Source organism: Cetorhinus maximus, chromosome 9 (assembly GCF_964194155.1).
Source record: "Cetorhinus maximus chromosome 9, sCetMax3.hap1.1, whole genome shotgun sequence".
Lineage (NCBI taxonomy): Eukaryota > Metazoa > Chordata > Chondrichthyes > Lamniformes > Cetorhinidae > Cetorhinus > Cetorhinus maximus.
Window position 1 is genome coordinate 86959420 of NC_135887.1, and position 20533 is coordinate 86979952.

At 42.6% G+C, this 20533-nt stretch overlaps 1 protein-coding gene across 2 annotated transcripts in view; it reads right to left on the reverse strand.

Annotated features, from left to right (window-relative positions):
* Positions 1-1998: 1998 nt before the first annotated feature.
* LOC144684798 (lysosomal membrane ascorbate-dependent ferrireductase CYB561A3-like) overlaps positions 1999-20533 on the reverse strand; it is a 198751-nt gene continuing 180216 nt past the window's right edge. Inside the window, exons 1-5 of one of the 2 annotated variants that reach the window (XM_078549032.1) lie at positions 11256-11328; positions 10175-10227; positions 9103-9296; positions 5250-5458; positions 1999-2209 (exon numbers count right to left, since the gene is read on the reverse strand). In XM_078549032.1, the coding sequence (XP_078405158.1) occupies positions 2051-2209; positions 5250-5458; positions 9103-9289 (555 nt within the window). In that variant the 5' untranslated portion in view covers positions 9290-9296; positions 10175-10227; positions 11256-11328 and the 3' untranslated portion in view covers positions 1999-2050. Of the gene's footprint in view, positions 2210-5249; positions 5459-9102; positions 9297-10174; positions 10228-11255; positions 11329-20533 lie in introns of those variants that run through there. The other variant, XM_078549031.1, reaches the window with a different exon arrangement.

Consider the following 20533-nt stretch of genomic DNA (forward strand, 5'->3'; position numbering starts at 1 on the left):
AGTGTTATGGGGAAGGCAGGAAAGTGGAGTAAAGACCACAGTCAGATCAGCCATGAACTTATTGAATGGTGGAGCAAACTGAAGGGGTATATGACTCATTCCTACTTGTGCAGTTAAGTGGAGACTACACCAGCGTGAAGCAGCCCAGAGCTCTGTGCTGGAAAAGAGTACCAACCCTCCAGATTTGGCCTGGTATCTCCAGGAATTGAAGATCAATGTCCAGGACACTGCTGTGTGCAATCCTGGAGAAAAATCAGGACAAGATTTTGTCATTTTCTTTGAACAGTTCTCTTTATTATATAGAAAGGTATTGAAAATGGGAAAAAGGCTTTTTGGCTGACAGTCAAGCATCATCCAATTGGGTAAAGTCTTTTTGCTTTCCAATTGATGTAGGAAGGCAGTACATCACAAGGATGGATATGTTGGCCAATGAATGGCCTGAGCGTGGTTAAGTCATGTGATGATACCTCCAGGAATGCATTTAATCACTTTTAGCAACCCTAGAAAAGAGCCTGAATATGGGTAAACTCCAGTGAGACACTTAGACACATTTTGGGGTCTGTAATCCTTCAGTCAACATGTACCAATTTCTGCAGTTATGTGCAGTGTATGTGAGGAATACAGTCTGGACCCTGTATTTGTATTTTGACAGCAATTTACTGGACCCATTGATCTTCATTTGCCCCTTGGCTCCAGCACCTTGGTTTGGCTCAAGGGAAGTCTATTGGCATCTTCAATTGTTACAAATTTTTGCTTTACTCTGCATCAACATATTCCTTTCTTTGCATGGAGCTTCCCCTCATCTGAGTATCACATTACATGTAAAGTTAATTCAAAAGGGGCCAATGGGATTGGAGGCTCTTGTTCTGCTTTTTCTTTAAATTTAGCAGATTGACAGTTGATAAAGATTTATCACCTGACAACTGAAAATGTCAATGTGCATTTTGGAGTCAAGTATCAGCTGTGACATTAAGAAAATAAAACAAATGGATGAACCTGTGTGACAGTTTAGCCTGCTTCTCCATTAGACCCAATCACATAGTCCACCAACTGAAAGTGAATTGGTTCTCCACTCATGTGTAGTTCAAGGCGAGGAACAGTGAATAAAATAGAGATTGAAATTATACTCAAGAGATTTTGATAATGCAGTTTCTAAGGAGCCACTGGCTGGCATTTCAATCCAATCACTAATATTCAGCACCAACTTCAGTTTGGCCAAGTTTTTTTTTGAAGACTCCTGGTCAAGAACTTCTGGCATAGAGCCATGTCAACACATGCATTTATTATAGTGCCTTTATGTAATACAACATCCTAAAGCACTTCACAGGAGTGTTTTATAAAATTTGACACTGAGCCAGAGCTATTATGACAGGTGACCTCAAACTTGGTCAGAGGTAGATTTTAAAGCAGCGTCTTAAAGGAGGTGGAAAGGCTTGGGCCCAGGCAGTTGAAGACATTTCTGCCAATGTTGGAGCAATTAAAATCCAACCACACCTAAACAATGGTCACTTAAAGTTTGTTTTGGGAAAGAGGATTGATTGGGAAGTGTAATTGGATCTTCCCTTCACATTCCACCTCCCCAACTCTTACTATTTATTGGCTGGAACTTAATCTATTTTTGCCTCGACTCATCTGAGAATCTGGCATCTGCATTTCAGTTACATAAGCAGCAGCGACCTAACTCCACATTCAAATAGTCATTCATAAGAACCTGCTTAGGCTGGTTCGGCTTTCTGGCTAAGCAGGATATCAGGGCCAAGCACAATTCAGTTATCACTGACACTTCCAGCAGGGGTCACTGGATAGTAATCAGAATTTGAAAACCAGGCCGATTTCGCCCCCATCTTCAGGACACTCCAAATCAATATCATTCAGTTTCAGTAATGAGTTTAGCTACTCCCTGTGCAGATATGCTATTGTCTCGTAAGAATCTGAATGATGTCAGAAGATTGACAACAGTAATTAGTATGAAGGGGAAAGAGTATGAAGTGGCTGTAATTATGGCTTCAAACAAGGGGGATTTTTTGTTCTTTTAAACCTTATAATTTACTTACAGCACAAATATTAACTTTTCATTAATTCCTGACAGAGAAGCAGCAATAGTCATTGCCAAGATGCAAAGTCCAGAGAAAACATGCAGATCTTTGTAAGCAGCTCGAAGCCAGAGAGGTGTGCAGGGCAGCAAAAATGCCAGGAATCCCAGCAGCCACTGTAGATCAAAAGGAGGAACACATTAGATCATCACAAAAATGAAACCAATGGCACAACCTACATCTTGTACTTGTTTGACCAGCCCCTCATGAGCCAAAAACCATATTCCAGGTTTGTCCTGGTTAGTGGACTTTAGTGATGTAGTTGTCAGGGAGAGAGGGTTTACAACTGGCAGTGTTAGTTGAGGAATCATGTTGGCTAGGACAAGAACACTGCTCTGCAGATGTCAATAGAATCTTGCATCTTATTGCAATGAGCACCTCAGGTAATACAGAATGTATTGCATTGGGGCATTAGTCTAGATCTGTGTTCGAGTCCTAATTTGAAGCTTGCACTCCAATTTATGGGGTAAGGGGAGTGCTGATCATACATTATATGCACTAGGATGAAAAAACTATAGTCAAGTTGGAGTAGCAAAAGCACTCCAGCCATCTAACGAGCAGAGCTGCATAAGTGGAAGTCACTGCAGACATGGATGGTGAAAGCAAAGGGAGCATGACCTTGTTACATGATATACTGGAGGGGAATTTCAGTAGAACATTATATATCCTGCAAATGTTAATCAGACAGGTCATCTTAAGATGAATGGTATATAAAAGACAACATCAGAACTACAAAATGTCTGCTCACAATCTCAATAGTAACAAGACAAAACATTTCAGTTGAAAATCTTATCCAAACTACTTGCTTAGTAGCTTTAGAACCTTAGTTACTTGTAATTATCAAAACCTTAAGACAGCTAAAGTTCCTTGCCTCCAAATTGTGCTGTCTTCTCTTGAAAGGATTGACTCATGCTAGTGATCAGTAGATATTCTGATACTTCACCCAACTGTGCAGGTCATTCATTTAGGCTTTGAGCAGGTGTCACCAAGGCATCACTGCCAAGTGATTTTTAGTCAGTGGTAGGACATGCATTCGGTAGTAATCAGGAGCAGTATCATGGCTGATGTTCAGGTTCAGCGAATAAAGGTTCTACTGGGAACAAGGGTATCGAAAGTGGAAGTGAGAAGTGGTTTTGCAAAACTATTGTGGCAAATGAAATTGTAAGCTAGGAGTGAAGTTGCCTCTTTGGAGATTTTCCCCTGGGGCAGATGTAGAAGGAAGAGGTGGGATGTGCATGTAGGGGCAGTAGTTTAAGGATAGAAAGCACAAGAGTAGAGAATCCACAATAACAAGATCAAAAGGGCAGCCATGGCCAAGGGGTACAGTGATTACAATACATAGAATATAAAGCATAGGAACAGGGTCATTTGTTGCCACTGATGTATGCTGGATACGCAACTCCATATACTTCATTACATTTTTAGGCGCGTTCCCTTTTCTCCTATGAACTTACCTAGTTTCCATTGGGAAACTCCAAGCTATTTGTCTCAACTACTGTGGTAGAGTGTTCCACATTCTAACCACTCCAGGTTAGAGAAATTCTCATCTCCCACTAGATTTATCAGTAACTATTTATGGCTTAGTTCAATTCTCCCACAAGTGAGAACATTTTCTCCACATCTACCATTTCCAACCCATCAATTTTAAAGACCCCTTTTCCAGAGGGAAAAAAAATGTCACAACCTGATCAATCTTTCCAGATAGTGCAAAAAGATTTACAGGGATACCAGTTGTTCCAGTGCTTGTCCTTTTTATAGTTAGAGACTAGACTATGCATTGTGGCCTGACCAGAATCCTATGCAAGTGTAACGTTACTTCCAAATTCCATACCTATTACTCACTTTGTATATTTGCTAACATTTCTTCTTCCAATATTTGGTGGTCTATAGTATACCCCCATTACAATGATGGACCTCATCTTTTATCTCAATTCATGTTGATTCTGTATCTATTTTATTGCTAGTTGCATCTTTGCTATTTATGAGTACAATTACTTTACCTCCTCTCCTTCCCATGTTACATCCAGCAATAATTATCAATCCTGTTTCATAGCCATCTTTGCTGTCTGTTGCATCTGAAGAGGAGTTGAGGGAAGAACTGGTGATCAACTAATTCAGAAGAGAGGGCAAGGGGAAATTGAGAAGAATACCATGGAAGTAAAATGGTCATGTGAGATAGCAAGATTGAGGTAGCCATGAATATGGACAAAAATGCTTAGAATGGAGGGGAGTTTGACAGCGGTGGGAGGGATGAAGAATCAGTGCAAAGGCGGAGACAAGATCTCAGGTTTTTAAAACAAGAGGAACAAACTAATGTGCTTGTAGGATAAAGTACCAGAGGGAGTGACTGACTTTCAGACAAATTGTAGGCTAAAAGAAAGTCTAGGATAGCAATAGGAGTTCAGGCAGCTTATGGTTATAGTAGGGATGCAGGGTCAAAATACTGGTGTAGAGAAAATAAAAGATGCATGAACTGAGAAAAAAGGAAACAGGGGAGAAGGGCCAAAGTGGGGACAGAAAAATGAGACGAGTATTGTTCAGGCTCAGAGTGGCAGCCAAAAACATACGTGAATAGACAAAGGAAATTCAACTTAGAGGCATGGCTGATTGCAAACAGTAGGGAGGGGACAAGGAGGAGCCTGAAATTAAAGAGCACAGCCTTACCTGAGTGTTCAGAAGTATAACAATTAGAAAAAGGTGTTGCTGTACAACCCAATAGCTCAAATATCCTCATGCAAGAATGGCCTGGGTGCTTGGCAGTTTTGATCATGTGGAAGAGGGGGCCTCATACAAGCCTAATCCTCAATGTTAACACTAACACACCAAGAGATTCGTAGAGTAACTAAAACTGGGAACTTCTCTCCTCTTAACACCAGGGAAACCAGACCAAATGTAGCAGCTTTATTGCAGCCCCAATGAATCTGAATCTATTGCTGTCAGAGTTCAATGATATTCTGCTCTACATAGTCAAATACCTGCAGTCCATTGACTGAAAAAAAATACAAATAGTTAAGGCATTATCTTAGCAGAAATTAGGTCAACTTTAATGGTTGTGGGAGTAGGTTAGCAAGTTATTTTTTTGCCAATACGAGAAGTTATTTTGAAAAACATGTTTATAGGAGAGCTCTACAATAACTACATTTTAGCACTGCTTACCTGCAAGCCAAAGAGAATGACTGCTGCAAATCCCACCCAGCTATGCATAGAATACAAGTTGGGAATGTGCATCTTATTGTGGAACCCAAATGCTGCTAGTAACCCAATGACAGCAAAAAACAATGCACCAAGGTTCAGTGTAGCATGAACTAACTTTAGGATCAACTTGTTGCTGGACCAGGTGAAGGGCAATCTGTATACAAGAATGGCTGGAAGAAAGGAACAGGTCACAGTTACTCCTCTATTCATACAATGTACAAGTTAATTTCCTGGTGGATTTTACATTCAAACCATTTACCCAAATGGGCTGGGGTTTTCCACTTATGCTCACTGGCTTACAATTTTCTGCTCAAGATAAAGGCTGGTGAGCACACATACCCACTTGGTGCTGTACACACATGCACTTCCCCTCTTAAGTCAGACCAGAACCAGTCAGGGTGGAGAAAATGGCCAAGGCTCAACTCAGTATAGCACCCGGTAACTTGTGAACATCAATACCCTGTTCTCTTCAGGTTAAATCAATACAAGAACTAAACCCACCCTGTTGGTCACTCAGGAGGATGTTCCATGTATGGATGATCAATGTCACCTGTTATTAATCTTGAGTTGCTGCCCCATTGCTAAATATGTTTCACATGGTGCAAAAAGAAATATTTGTGACATTTGCATGTACTGGAAGCTACATATTCATACACAGGGCCCTGTTCTTTGCAGGCAGAAAGAACGTGTACACACATGGCACCTGTTTCAGCTAAACAAAATAAGTGACAGCCATTCGCTGACTCATTCTTCAGGGCAATGCCTCGACCAATCAGGGTCAGGCTGCCTGGTTTAAATTTCAAACAATGCTTGGCAGTTGACTGTCAGTCACCATCATTGGTGTATTCTTCATGGCAGCACCTCTACTAGAGTCTACTTGCCAGCCAACCAACCAGCACTATATTCACATAAAAGAGTATAAATTATTGTTTCCCCTTATATTGGTGACCTTGTGAAGAGTCCCAATGAGTGCAAGATGAAAAGCTCAGACTTGTCTCTGTCAGCAATACGCAAGTTCTGTACTAGCATAAATCTATTTTAATAGTAATTTGGAAGTTCATTTGTAATAGCCTAATAATGAAAGTTCGGTTCCTGTCTGAGACAATGAAGATCAACTAACAAAGGGTCACCATAATTGAGAGAAGGTGAATTGTTTTCTCAAAAGAGAGAGGCAAGGATTATATGATATGGCATAGCAGGATCGCCCAGTGAGAATATTAAAAGGTAAAGCTAGCATTGAAAGGAAATAATTATGGAAAATACTTGAGCTACCAGGCTCCCAGTGAAGGACTGACCAGCTACACAAGCATGCACTGGGCAATTTGGTGTTGGGACCATAAGCATGGTCCAAAGCATTCAGCTGCAGAAGAGAAATGCAGCACCAGGAAGGGATAAACACTCTTGAGAAATGCCAAGTCTCACATCCATAGGATTTAGGAGTAGGCCATTCAGCCCTTCAAGCCTGCTCCACCATTCAATAAGATAATGGCTGATCTGGTTGTGGTCACAACTCCACTTTGCCATCTGCTCCTCGTAACTCTCGTCTATCAGAAGTCTGTCTAACTCTGCCTTGAATAAATTCAATGACCCAGCTTCCACTGCTTTCTAAGAAGAGAGTTCCACATACTAACAACCCCTTGGGAAAAAACAGTATCTTAAACAGTAGGCTTCATTCACTGTGTCCCCTTGTTCTAGTCTCTCCAACAAGTGGAAACATCCTCATGATATCCTGTAGGTAGTAGCAGTGTGTACTAAATACTGGTGGAAAAAGTGAATATTTAAGGTGGTGGAGCAAGTGCCAATCAAGCAGACTTCACTCCTGTGTGGCATTGAGCTTCAGTGTTGTTGCAGCTGCACTCAGCCAAATGGGGTGTACACCTGAGGAAAGTAGGGAGTATTCCATCATACGCCTGACTTGTGTCTTCTGGATGGAGCAGTTTTGGGGAGTCAGGAAGTGAGTTACTCTCAGAATTGCAAGCATATGATGTATTATTCTAGCCATTGTATTTATATTGGCTGATCCAGTTCAATTTTGAGCCAATGGTAACCCACAGGATGTTGATGGTGGGGATATCTCAATGGTAATGCCGCTGAATGTCATGGGGAGATGGTTAGAGGTGGTCATTGCCTGGCACAAACTTGCCGCATATCAGCCCAAACCTGAATGCTGTTTAGGTCTAGTTGAATATGGACACAGACTGCTTCGTTAGCAAAGGATTTGCAAGTGGAACTGAACATCCTTACTTCTGACGTTATGATGAAGGAAAGGTTTTTATCTACCACCCTCCCTCAACTGACGAATCTGAGCTCTTCCATGTTTAACTATTTAGAAGAAGCACTGAGGGTAGCAAGGGGACAGAATGTACTGTGTGGCCAGCTGAAGATAGTTGAGCCTATGACACTGCCCCAAGAACTCCTGCAGCAATGTCCTGGGGCTGAGATAATTAGCCTCCAAACAGTTTTGTTATTTGCAATTACATGCTGGGCAGCAATTATTGAGCATGGGATATTTGTAGAGCCTCCTCTGGTCAGTTGTTTAATTATTCAGCACCATCCATGACTGGATGTGACAGGAGTGCAAAGCTTTGATCAGAGCCATTGGTTGTAGGATCACACAGCTCCATCACATGCTGCTGTCACTCTTTAGTATCCATGTAGTCCTGCGTTATAGCTTTAGAATTTGCAGATTCTTAGCTATGCCAGATGCTGCATCTAGCATGCCCTCCCATACTTCATTGAACCAGGGTTGGTTCCCCCACCTTGATTGTAATAACAGATTGAGAGATATGCTGGGCCAAGAGGTTAGATTGTGGTGGAATACAATTCTGCTACTGCCCCACAGCACCTCAAGGATGCCCAGTTTGAGCTGCTGGATCTGTTGAGAATCTATACCATTTAGCACAATTATCCTCAATGTGAAAAATGGGACCTCATCTCCACAAGGATTGTGCAGCAGTCACACCTACCAAAACTATCATGGACAGATGCATCTGCAGCAGGTAGATTGGTAAAGAGTAGGTTTTTCCCACTTGTTTGTTCCCTGACCATCAGCTGCCAGACTGGGTCTGCAGCAATGTCCTTCAGGACTTGGACAGCAGTGGTGCTACTGAGCCACACAGTACATTCTGTCCCTTTGCTACCCTCAGCGCTTCTTCTAAATGGTATTCAACATGGAAGAGCTCGGATCCATCAGTTGAGGGAGGGTGGTAGATAGTAATCAGCAGGATGTTTCCTTGCCTGTGTTTTACCTGATGCATGAGACCTCATGGGGTCCAGAATCAATTTTGAGGACTCAGGCCACTCTCTCCTGAGTGTACCTCTTGGGCCACCACTTCTGGAGGTGGTGACCTGCTGATGGGATGGAGGAGTCAGGGACATTGGCTACAAGGTATGATTCCAATATCAGGTTGCTTGACAAGATTGTGGGACAACTCTCCCAATTTTGACATCCCAAGATGTTAGTGAGGACTTTGCAGGGATGACTGGGCAACATTTGCTTTTGTTGTAATTGGGGCCTAGGTTGATGCCATGTGATTCATCTTTATTCAACTTTTCTGCAGCAGTTTGGTACAACCTTGTACCATCAGAGACTGCAACTATGGTGACATGATATAGCTAGATTGAATGGAAAGTGTAGACTATAGCAATTTACAGATGCTAAGTACTAATGTAAACAATCAAAAATTATGCTTATAATAAGTTTGAAAGGTAGGCTAGTCTCACCTATGCAGATAATACAGTGCAGCATTTAAATATCAAGATGAAATGGTAGCTCTGGAGGCAAATCAACTAGAAAAATGTATTCCAAGCTTACCATTCCCATAAAGGACAACAAGCCCAGTCACCATGCAGACAGGATGCCAATTAAACATCTTCGCTGTTCCATCCCAGGCAAAGCCTCCTCTGTAGCCCTTACTCCATGTAGTCACAAATATTATACAAAGTAGACCAAAGAGGAGAGACAAGGTGTAGACAAGATAAAACACATTGCTGCTCTTCATCTTTGCCCTGTACAACAAAAATAATAAAAGTTATTGTTCATTTTCCACACATCCCTCAAAGTTGCTGACTTGTGCCAAAGTACAGAATCATGAAAGGTGGGTTGGGCTAGTCAAGTCAATCATTAGCATAAATAATTTGTAAAGTTAGTTTCACAAACCAACTACGCTACTTTCACCTATGGGAGTTCAATTATTTATTCAATTCCATACATAACTCAAAGTTGGACATATGCAATTTGCCTCCCTTCAGAAAGTTTACCAACTTTCCCTGGGATAGGATTCCATTTGGCTGGTGTCCCTCCTGTAACTTCTAAATGCCATTGTCAGTGTATAAACTAAGTCAGCAAATTTTGATATTGGGGCTGAGGAAGGAAAAAAGAGGCATAAAATCCATTTGCAGAAAAGGGCAAAGGAAAAAAAAGGATGGTGGAATTAATGTACATGGAGATAACTTTCCTGTGGTGGGACAGACTAGAACAAGGGGGTATAACCTTAAAATTTAAGCTAAGCAGTGGGTGGGGGAGGAGGGGGATGTCAGGACACAGATGTCCCTACAAAGGGTAGTGGAAATCTGAGTATCTCAACACAGAATATAGATGAGAGTATCAAGTTTTACAAGATCAAGACAGGTAAATGGAGTTAAAATATCGATCAACCACGGTGGAACAGACTCAAGGAGCCGAATAGCCCACACTTCTCCCAGATTGGGGAGGTGAAAATTTGGAACATGGATCAATTGTAGTATTTAAAAGTAGTACCCAGCTAAAAGCAACTGAATAATTAGACATATCAAATCCCAACAGTCTTTATACAAATCAAAGTTTTTGGACATAATCACTCTAGATAAAATTTAAGTATTTTTGCATAGTTACATATTTCACTTACCCCGAGACCTCCTTAAAATAGCCACAAAATACAAGATTTCTGTCAGAATTTCACTGTAAATACAAATGTGGAACAAAGTTATTCAAGAATCCAAAAAGAGGAGTGTTTACATATCCATTTGTAGAACACAAGGCAGTAAAGGACTATAAACATAATTTTAAATTCATTAAATAGTAGCATTGAACTGCAGGGGAAATTGCACATTTTGATGTAGTTTTGAACTTTACAGACCAGAAAGTTTTTAACCCTGTGCCAAGTTAGACATTGGAGTAGCCACTATAGCTCCTTTTGTACTACACAAGATGCACATATGCCACTAGCACCCAATAGAAGCATCATTGCAGTCAACCCAAAACTAAACTTGCCAAATTCCGAGAGTAGATCATGTTTCCAATTATAGAAGGGATTCAGTAATAACACAAGAAATAGGAGGAGCAAGCCAATAAGACCTTCAAGCCTACTCCACCAATGAGATCATGGCTGATTTCCAACACAATACTCACATCCCTTGATGTTTTTAAATATGTAGAAATCTATGGATCTCAGTCTTGAACACACCCAAAGGACATAACTGACTACAATTTCCCTTATAGGAGCAGGTAAAGGCACTGGTCATATGATTTATAAAGTATAATTTTTGGCAATCAGAACTTACAAAGTGCATTGAAGCCATTAATATTTTGCAGTTAACATATATAGAAACTGATGTCGAGTATCTGCATACCAACTACAATGTAGCTGCAGTTTTAAAAAATGTTCCTAAATCATCTTTTTAAATCGATGAAACCATTGCACATTGTGTTGTGGAAAGAGTGCATTTGAGAAAGCACTAGGGACCTTTCGCTAACAGTCCATTAAGTGACACACTTAACAATGGTATGAAATTGATCATTAAAATGTTCCATTTGTTCGTGACAGCAGCTTGTACCAATAATATTGGAATTTAAAGGAGAAATCGCGATCTTAGAAGTTTCGAACTTCACAGAAAATAGCCACTTCCGCTTGAATTTCACATGCAGCAATAAAGTCGGTTTAACACGAAGCTACCACTCTTTCCCAGAATTATAGTTTCTTACCTTACCTTCTCTAGAATTAAAGCTTGCCTGACAGCCTGACGACCTTCAAGCATATCCTCGAATCAACTCAGATCGCATTCCGCATCTAACACGCATGCGCATAGAGCTCGTTGCATTCTGGGTATTGTAGTCCTAAGAACCCAATAGAACGCCAACTCCCACAATGCAATGTCTTCCAGGGGAGTTTGGCACTTTAAAGGGGAATGGACAGTTTGAGGATTACCTCTCCTGAAATGAAAAACTTGTTAATATTATAATTTCTGCTCCGTCTCCCTTGATGAATCTGTAATGGCAGTAAGGAGGATCTGAAAGGTTATTTTTTAAGAGGCATTGTTATCAGATCCAGATGCTTGGGGGCAGCATCTACGTTAACAATCAAAATTTTTATTTGATGTGTGGTTCAGATTTTAGAAGTTTCTAGGCACTGTAGTCAAAATCGTGACTTTTATGCTAAATTGGAAGAGTCAGGTGTACTCCTATGTCCTTCCATCACAACTGAAAATGAGTTCTGATAAAAGGTTACCAACCTGAAATATTAACTGTTTCTCTCTTCACAGATGCTATCAGACTAGACGAATATTTCCTGTATTTTCTGTTTTTATTTTCATTTTTCTGGTAAGTTTTAAGCGTCAGCCTTGTTCAGTTATAGCACATATGTCAATGCCTTCAACCCCACATCATAGACTACATAGTCTAGGTTGACATTTCAGTGGAGTACTGAGAGGGTGCTAACTTTTGGATGAGACTTTAAACTGGTGCCTCAAATGAATTTTGAAGGAGCAGAAAGTATGTTCTGCTCAACATTTAGCTGTTAACCAACAGCACCAAAATAGATTATGTGAGAGCTTAGCTGTGCACAAATTGGCTGCTGCATTTGCCTACAACTGTGACTGAACTTAAAAAGTGCTTCATTGACTGTGAAATGCTTGGGATTTCTCCTTTGGGAGAAAGGCGCTATATACATGCATGTTCTTGCTTTACTTTTATTTTTCTGGCACTGACTTGGCTGAAACCAAAGTTCTCTGTGACTTTGGAGCATCATACCTCCTCAAGCACTCTCCAGTTTTGACATGATCGACCACAGAATCCTGTTCTAGTGCCTCTCCTTCATTGTCCGGCTTAGTGGCACTAGACTCACTTGATTTCACCCTTAAATATCAAATAGTAGCTACAGAATCTCAAATAATGACTTCCTGCCCTTACACCTCTGGAGTCTCCCTGAGAATTTATCCTTGGGCCCCTTCTTCCTGATCTACATGCTGCCTCTTGATGACATCATATGCAGACATGGGGCCATCAGCCCTACATCTCCACCACCCATTTTGAATACTTTTTCCGAGGGACAATGTTAAAGTAATGATCCCTCATCACTGACTCTTCAACAAATGGAAAAAACCCTTCCCTAGTCCCCCAATAAAAACATCCATAATTTCAAAAGTCTTTATTAAATCTCTATGCATTCATTGCTTCAGGAATGGAAATAATCCCAGTATCTCAAGTGTCTCCTCGTAACTCTGGTGAAGATCCTTCAATAATGAGCTAGATAGGGATTGTTGATAGGCTATTAAACCGTAGATGAGATCACAAGACAAGTCTAATCATATCCCCACTGATATCAATACATACACGTTCTGACAGGAGTCACTGGGTAATGATAAGGAATGAGAAATGTGATTCCCGCCTTCTCTCCCACCTCCTGCTACCTCCCCCACCCCCTCCCCTTCCCCCCCTTCCCCCCTTCCTAGCCCTGGAATGCTGAAGCTATCTGTAGCATGGAGTTGATACCAGTTAACTCAGCACAGGCCAAAACTCAAATCAGGGATGGTCTGATTTGTAAGATCAGTACATAAAAACCATCAGGGAAGCTCCATCTTTGAATTTAAGAGACACAGTGATGAAGGATAATGTAGGTGGGACAGATACATGCATTCAATCGAGGCAGATATACAATCTCTTGCATTGCTGATCAAAGTTAGTTATGGCTTACGGGAGCTATAAGTCATCTAGCAAACTGTTCCCGGCACTGCATTCATATATTTGGTCTACCTAAAGGGCAAGGAGTCTGAATTTTGGCTTCAGTGGGTACGATACTGCCAGTCTGAGATCCCCAATACAGTTGGAAGTTCTGCAGATTACTTAGAATCAATTACATAGAATTTATGTCACAGAAACAGGCCATTTCTGTGGCAATTCTTAATGCTGCAACTGAACCTCCTCCCACCTTACTCCATCTCACCATATCATCATATCCTTCTATTCTTTTTTCCTCATGTGCTTATTTGGCTTTCCTTTAAATGCATCTCTACAATGTGCCTCAACTGCTCAATGATAGCTGTTGTTTACATATAATGGGGTAGTCTATGCCAAGTTGCAGCAATATCCAGGTTTGGGCTGATGAGTAGCAGGTAAAATTGTGCCATAAAAGTGCCATTCAATGATCATCTCCAACAACAAAAATCCAAGTCTCAGCCCTGCCCTGCTGACCTTCAGTAGTAACACCATCCCCAGGTTTCTATCAGCAACAGTCTTGGGGCTTGCCTTTGACTCAAAGTTTAAGTGGTCCATCCATATCGATACCATAGTTGCCAAACCAAAGTAGCGACAGTCTACTCTGCATTGAGTGGCTCACCTCCAGGTACTCAGTGTTCTTGCACAAACTACAAGGTTCACATCAGAAGTTTGATGGAATAACAGATGGGTGCAGGTGCAACAAAAAGCAAGAAGCATGGAGTTGCATGCTCCATACTGTGCAGTATTGTTTGAATCTTAACGGAGTTTCTTACTCTTAAATACAACAAAGGTTAAACTGTTGTTCTCATTTGCAGAGAGAAAATTGCATTACCAGCTCCATCATTTTCAAATTATACAGAAGACCAATTCATGGGATGTGGGCTTTGCTGGCTGGGCCAGCATTTATTGCCCATTCCTAATTGGCCTTGAGAAGGTGGTGGTGAGCTGCCTTCTTGAACCGCTGCAGTCCATGTGGTATGGGTACATTCACAGTACTGTTAGGAAGGGAGTTCCAGGGTTTTGACCCCGTGATATATTTCCAAGTCAGGATGGTGAGTGATTTGCAGAGGAACTTCCAGATGGTGGTGTTCCCATCTATCTGCTGCCCTTGTCCTTCTAGATGGTAGTGGTCATGGGTTTTGAAGGTGCTGTCAAAGGAGCATTGGTGAATTCCTTGGAGTGACCCAGCAGAGGTGGCGGCACAGTGGTATACAGTCGGGAGGGAGTTGCCCTGGGAGTCCACAACATTGACTCCAGACCCCATGAAGTCTCATAGCATCATGGGCAAGGAAACCTCCTGCTGATTACCACGTATTGCCCTCCCTCAGCTAGTGAATCAGTCCTCCTCTGTGTTGAACATCACTTGGAGGAAGCACTGAGGGTGACAAGGGTGCAGAATGTACTCTGGGTGGGGGACTTCAATGTCCATCACCAAGAGTGGCTCGGTAGCACCACTACTGACCAAGCTGGCCGAGTCCTAAATGACATAGCTGCTAGACTGGGTCTGCGGAAAGTGGTGAGGGAACCAATAAGAGGGAAAAACATACTTGACCTCATCCTTACCAACCTGCCTGCCACAGATGCATCTGTCCATGACAGTATCGGTTTGAGTAACCACTGCACAGTGATTGTGGAGACGAAGTCCAGCCTTCACATTGAGGATACCCTTCATTGTGTTGTGTGGCACTACTACCGTGCTAAATGGGATAGATTTCGGACAGATCTAGTAACTCAAGACTGGACATCCATGAGGCACTGTGGGCCATCAGCAGAATTGCACTTGAACACAATCTGTAACCTCTTGGCCTGCATATCCCCCACTCTAGCATTACCGTCAAGCCAGGGAATCAACCCTGGTTCAATGAAGAGTGCAGAAGGGCATGCCAGGAGCAGCACCAGGCATACCGAAAAATGAGGTGTCAACCTGGCGAAACTATAAAACAGCACTACTTGCATGCCAAACAGCATAAGCAGCAGGTGATAGACAGAGCTAAGCGGTCCCTCAACCAATGGATCAGATCTAAGCTCTGCAGTCCTGCCACATCCAGTCGTGAATGGCGGTGGACAATTAAACAACTCACTGGAGGAGGTCGCTCCACAAATATCCCCATCCTCAATGATGGAGGAGCCCAGCACATCAGTGCAAAAGATAAGGCTGAAGCATTCACAACAATCTTCAGCCAGATGTGCCGAGTGGATGATCCATGTCGGCCTCCCTTGGAGGTCCCCAGCATCACAGATGCCAGTCTTCAGCCAAGTCGATTCACTCCACATGATATCAAGAAACAACTGAAGGCACTGGATAGTGCAAAGGCTATGGGCCCTGACAATATTCTGGCAATAGCACTGAAGACTTGTGCTCCAGAACTTGCTGCGCCCCTAGCCAAGCTGTTCCAGTACAGCTACAACGCTGGCATCTACCTGGCTATGTGGAAAATTGCCCAGGTATGTCCTGTACACAGAAAGCAGGACAAATCCAACAGGGCCAATTATCGCCCCATCAGTCTACTCTCCATCATCAGTAAAGTAGTGGAAGGGATCATCAACAGTGCTATCAAGCGGCATTTGCTTAGCAATAACCTGCTCACTGATTGCCCAGTTTGGGTTCCGCTAGGGCCATTCAGCTCCTGACCTCATTACAGCCTTGGTTCAAACATGGACAAAAGAGCTAAACTCCCGAGGTGAGGTGAGAGTGACTGCCCTTGACATCAAGGCAGCATTTGACCGAGTGTGGCATCAAGCAGCCCTAGCAAAACTGGACTCAATGGGAATCAGGGGGGAAAGCTCTCTGCTGGTTGGAGTCATACCTAGCACAAAGGAAGATGGTTGTAGTTGTTGATGGTCAGTCATCTCAGCTCCAGAACATCACTGCAGGAGTTCCTCAGGGTAGTGTCCTAGGCTCAAGCAACTACAGCTGCTTCATCAATGACCTTCCTTCCATCATAAGGTCAGAAGTGGGGATGTTCGCTTATGATTGCACAATGTTCAGCACCATTCACAACTCCTCAGACACTGAAGCAGTCCATGTCCAAATGCAGTAAGACCTGGACAATATCCAGGCTTGGGCTGACAAGTGGCAAGTAACATTTGCGCCACACAAGTGCCAGGCAATGACCATCTCCAGCAAGAGAGAATCCAACCATCTTGATGTTCAATGGCATTACCATCACTGAATCCCCCAGTATCAACATCCTTTGGGGGGGGTTACCATTGACCAGAAACTGAACTGGACTAGCCATATAAATGCTGTGGCTACAAGAGCAGGCCACAGGCTAGGAATGGTGTGACGAATAACTCACCTCCTGACCCCCCAAAGCCTGTCCACCATCTACAAGGCACAAGTCAGGAATGTGATGGAATACTCCCCACTTGCCTGGATGAGTGCAGCTCCTACAACACTGAGGAAGCTTGACACCGTCCAGGACAAAGCAGTCCACTTGATTGGCACCACATCCACAAACATTCACTCTCTCCACCACCAACGCACAGTAGCAGTAGTGTGTACCATGTACAAGATGCACTGCAGGAATTCACCAAGGGTCCTTTGACAGCACCTTCCAAACCCACAGCCACTACCACCAAGAAGGACAAGGGCAGCAGATAGTTAGGAACACCACCACCTAGAAGTTCCCCTCCAAGTCACTCACCATCCTGACTTGGAAATATATAGCCGTTCCTTCACTGTCGCTGGGTCAAAATCCTGGAACTCCCTAACATCACTGTAGGTGTACCTACACCACGTGGACTGCAGTGGTTCAAGAAGGCAGCTCACCACCACCTTCTGAAGGGCAACTAGGGATGGGCAATAAATGCTGGCCCAGCCAGCGAAAAAACGGAACTGGGAAATCCAACCGGAAATCAGTTGGCACCCAATTTTGTCAGCTGACTTTGGCTGTGGCCCTTTGTAATTTACTAGGAATTGACCTGCTGAAGTCTATATGCTGTTATTCTCCATACGGCCCCTGTATTCTGTGCGTCACATATCTCTGATCTGACTAATGTTCCCCATTCTTGTGTGTTATCAGATTGAACAAAGTTTGTAAATCCCTGCCCATGTGCTGGTTATTGAATTTTGTCAGGTAGTTCTGTGTTATCAGATCGCACAGACTCTTTCCTGAGCCTCCAGGTGGGGTGACCAACCGTTCTGTATTTTACGGGATTGTCCCGGAATTATCGTTGATGTCCTGTGTCCTGCTCGGCAGGCATGAGGGTGAGTGTTCCAACAGACCCGGGGGTGCAAGAAATCCTGCATCCCCCTGGGTGCTTGGGGTCTCTCTCCCCCATTTCTGTCTCTTTTCTCTCTCTCTCTTTCCTTCCCTTCTTTCTCTTGCCCTCTTTTCCCACTCTCCCGTCACTGTCTCTCTTCGTCTCTCTCTCCCTCCCTCTCTCTCACCATCTCTCTTTCCCCTTTCCTCTCTCTCTTTCCCTCTCTCCCTTGACTACAATGCTTTACTACAAAGTTCAGATATGGATCACAGCTTAATCTCAAAGATGAAATTCTTCCCTGAAAGGGTCAGTTTTATAAATCTCAGCATTTGTTCTACTATTGAAAGCATATGCCTGGCAGTGTAGTGCCCTGAGTTAGATGGTTTAATCTAAAAATAATTCTGTAAAACTGGATTTGATTTCCCCATGTTTTGCTCTCTAGAGACCGGTCAGGATATCAAGAGTTGGGCAGCAGTGTGAGAGTCAAGGGTGCCGAGGGCCATCAACACCACTGTCTGGACAGGCAGCAGCTTGATGATGTCCCCTGGCGCAGAGCTGATGAGAGTGAAAAGGCACTGGAGGACAAAGAAATGCACCAGGATAAATAATCTCCAAATATCTTGATTCTCATTTGCAAAATCTTCAAGAGCTAAAATGAAAGCATGTGATGGATGTGACTTTCGAAATGCCTATTTCTCCTCTCTAGAATAAAAAGTCTGCTCAAATGAACGAGGCACAAGACAGTCAGCTCGCCACCATCAGTGAGTGGATGGTAGCTGAGCAAAAAGAGCATGAGACTCAGATGCTGATGCAAGCTTCCTTGACCGAGGACCGGGTGGAGGAAGTGGATGGAAATTCCCTCCAGGTCAAAGGAGGTGCTCAAGACCCTACACCCTGCCCCCCATCACCTATCACAGCTTTGAAAGAGGGATAAGATGATCAGGAAGCTAAGAGAGGGCATCCCTGTGTCAGAGGGAGGAGCTGCTGGAGGCTCAGAATGTAAAGCTACAAGAAAGGATTTGTAGTACTCTCAGAATCAGATAACTCATTTATTTGTATGAATCTTGCACCTCCTTCTGTGACTAAAACAGCATCAAATGGGGAACAGATGTGTAAATTTGCATTGGCCCAATGGCCTCCCAGAATGACACTAATGATTTTTTATAATTACAGCAAGAGTGTCAGCTGGGAAAAGCTACCCAACGACGACTGTTTCCAACCGGCAACAGCCAACTGGCCAGCAACCAGTGTTAGCTGTTTCCAACTGAGAAATGCCAACTGCCTGGCAATCGGGATCAATTGTTTCCCACTGGCACCTGATTCATGGTTGGCAACTGTTTCACCCTTTCCGGTTAAATTGTTTTTCCTTCTGGAGTCCATATATTTTAGCTGCTAGGATCAATTTTAAGTCAGCAAAATGCTTGTAGATTTCAGATCAGCTCCAGGTCACTATGGCTTTCTTTTTTTGAATATTTTTAAAATGGTATGAAAGTATGCCCTCTGGTGTGTGATATCTGGATTGTGATGAGCTTATGAGACATTGGAGGTTTGACAAGGCATTGCTTCCAGTAAGTCATTTTATATGCTGTTTTTAGAGGCAGGTGTTTTACACCAGGGGTTCTTGGCCAGCAGTCCACAGCCCCGGAGCGTCTGCAAGAAGGTTTCAAGAAGTCCATTGCCGCCGCCAGCCTACAGTTTCTCTCAACACCATTGATCTAGCCCCTGGATAGGCTCAGCTATTAGCAACTGAAAATAAAGTACCGAACCAGAACGTCGTCAAAGATACCTCCACATTTTGACAGAATGCAGGAGCAGCAATGGCCTTTAAGTAAAACAGAAATAATAAATATATGTATTTAATTGCATTACTAATTTTTATTCAGAAAAATTTACTTTTATTATGTTACAGAATCAGTGGAAATCTTGTATCACAGGAGAGGGTTTCAGAACCAAGGGGCAGGATTTTACGCCCCCACCGAAGCCAATGGACTTTTGAATGGCTTTCTGCATTTTATGCCCCTGCCACGACAGGGAGTAAAATTGTGCCCAAGAAGGCTGAGGACTCCTGTTTAACACCATATAATGAACATATTCTGCTAAGGTGGCATGATGTCTCCTGCAAGCAACAATGTCTAATGGTTGTTAAGTAACTACAAGCCTGAGGTACTCAGTTTAATTGATCTTTACTTGGGAAACTTTTCAAAGTGTAAAGTATTTGTTCATTTCAACTCTAGGAGGTGGTGACATCGTGGTATTGTCACTGGACTGGTATTCAGACACCCAAGGTAATGCTCTGGGGACCAGAGTTCAAATCCCAGCAGATGGTGGAATTTGAATTCAATAAAAATCTGGAATAAAATGTCTAGTGATGACTACAAAACCATTGTTGATTGTTGTAAAAACCCATCTGGTTCACTAATGTCCTTTAGGGAAGGAAATCTGCTGTCCTTACCTGGTCTGGTCTACATGTGACTCCAGACCCACAGCAATGTGGTTGACTTTTAAATGTCCTCGGAACAAGGGCAATCAGGGATGAGCAATAAATGCTAGCCCAGCCAACGACTCCTGAACAAAAAAAAAATTGGGATTTTTGTCTCTTCTTAAAGATTATATTGTACCTACAAAAAAGTGCAATCATTAGATGCGCGGAATGTGATATCCAGAGTGTGACATTTGGCACGTGCTGACATACTGTATCGTTTTTACATTATTTGTTAACACTACATGGCACTGATCATGATCGGAATGCACTATTTTGTAAAGACAGAAACAGGAAACATTATACCATTTTAAACACAATGGATGATTCTGCTACTGAAGTATAGCTATATATATGAACAATTACACTGTGTAGCTTCATTGCTTAAATTAATCTTCAGCTTGCTTACAAGTCACGCTGTAGAACTTTGACTTTGTTTGCAGAAAACTGCAGACATTTTGGCTCCAGAACTAAATGAGATACATAAATTTGAACGAGACTGTATGGCGTCTGGAATGTGACATTTAGAGTTCTGATGCATTACTTTAAAATATTTATAGTTAAGTAGAGAGGCAGATAAATATATAT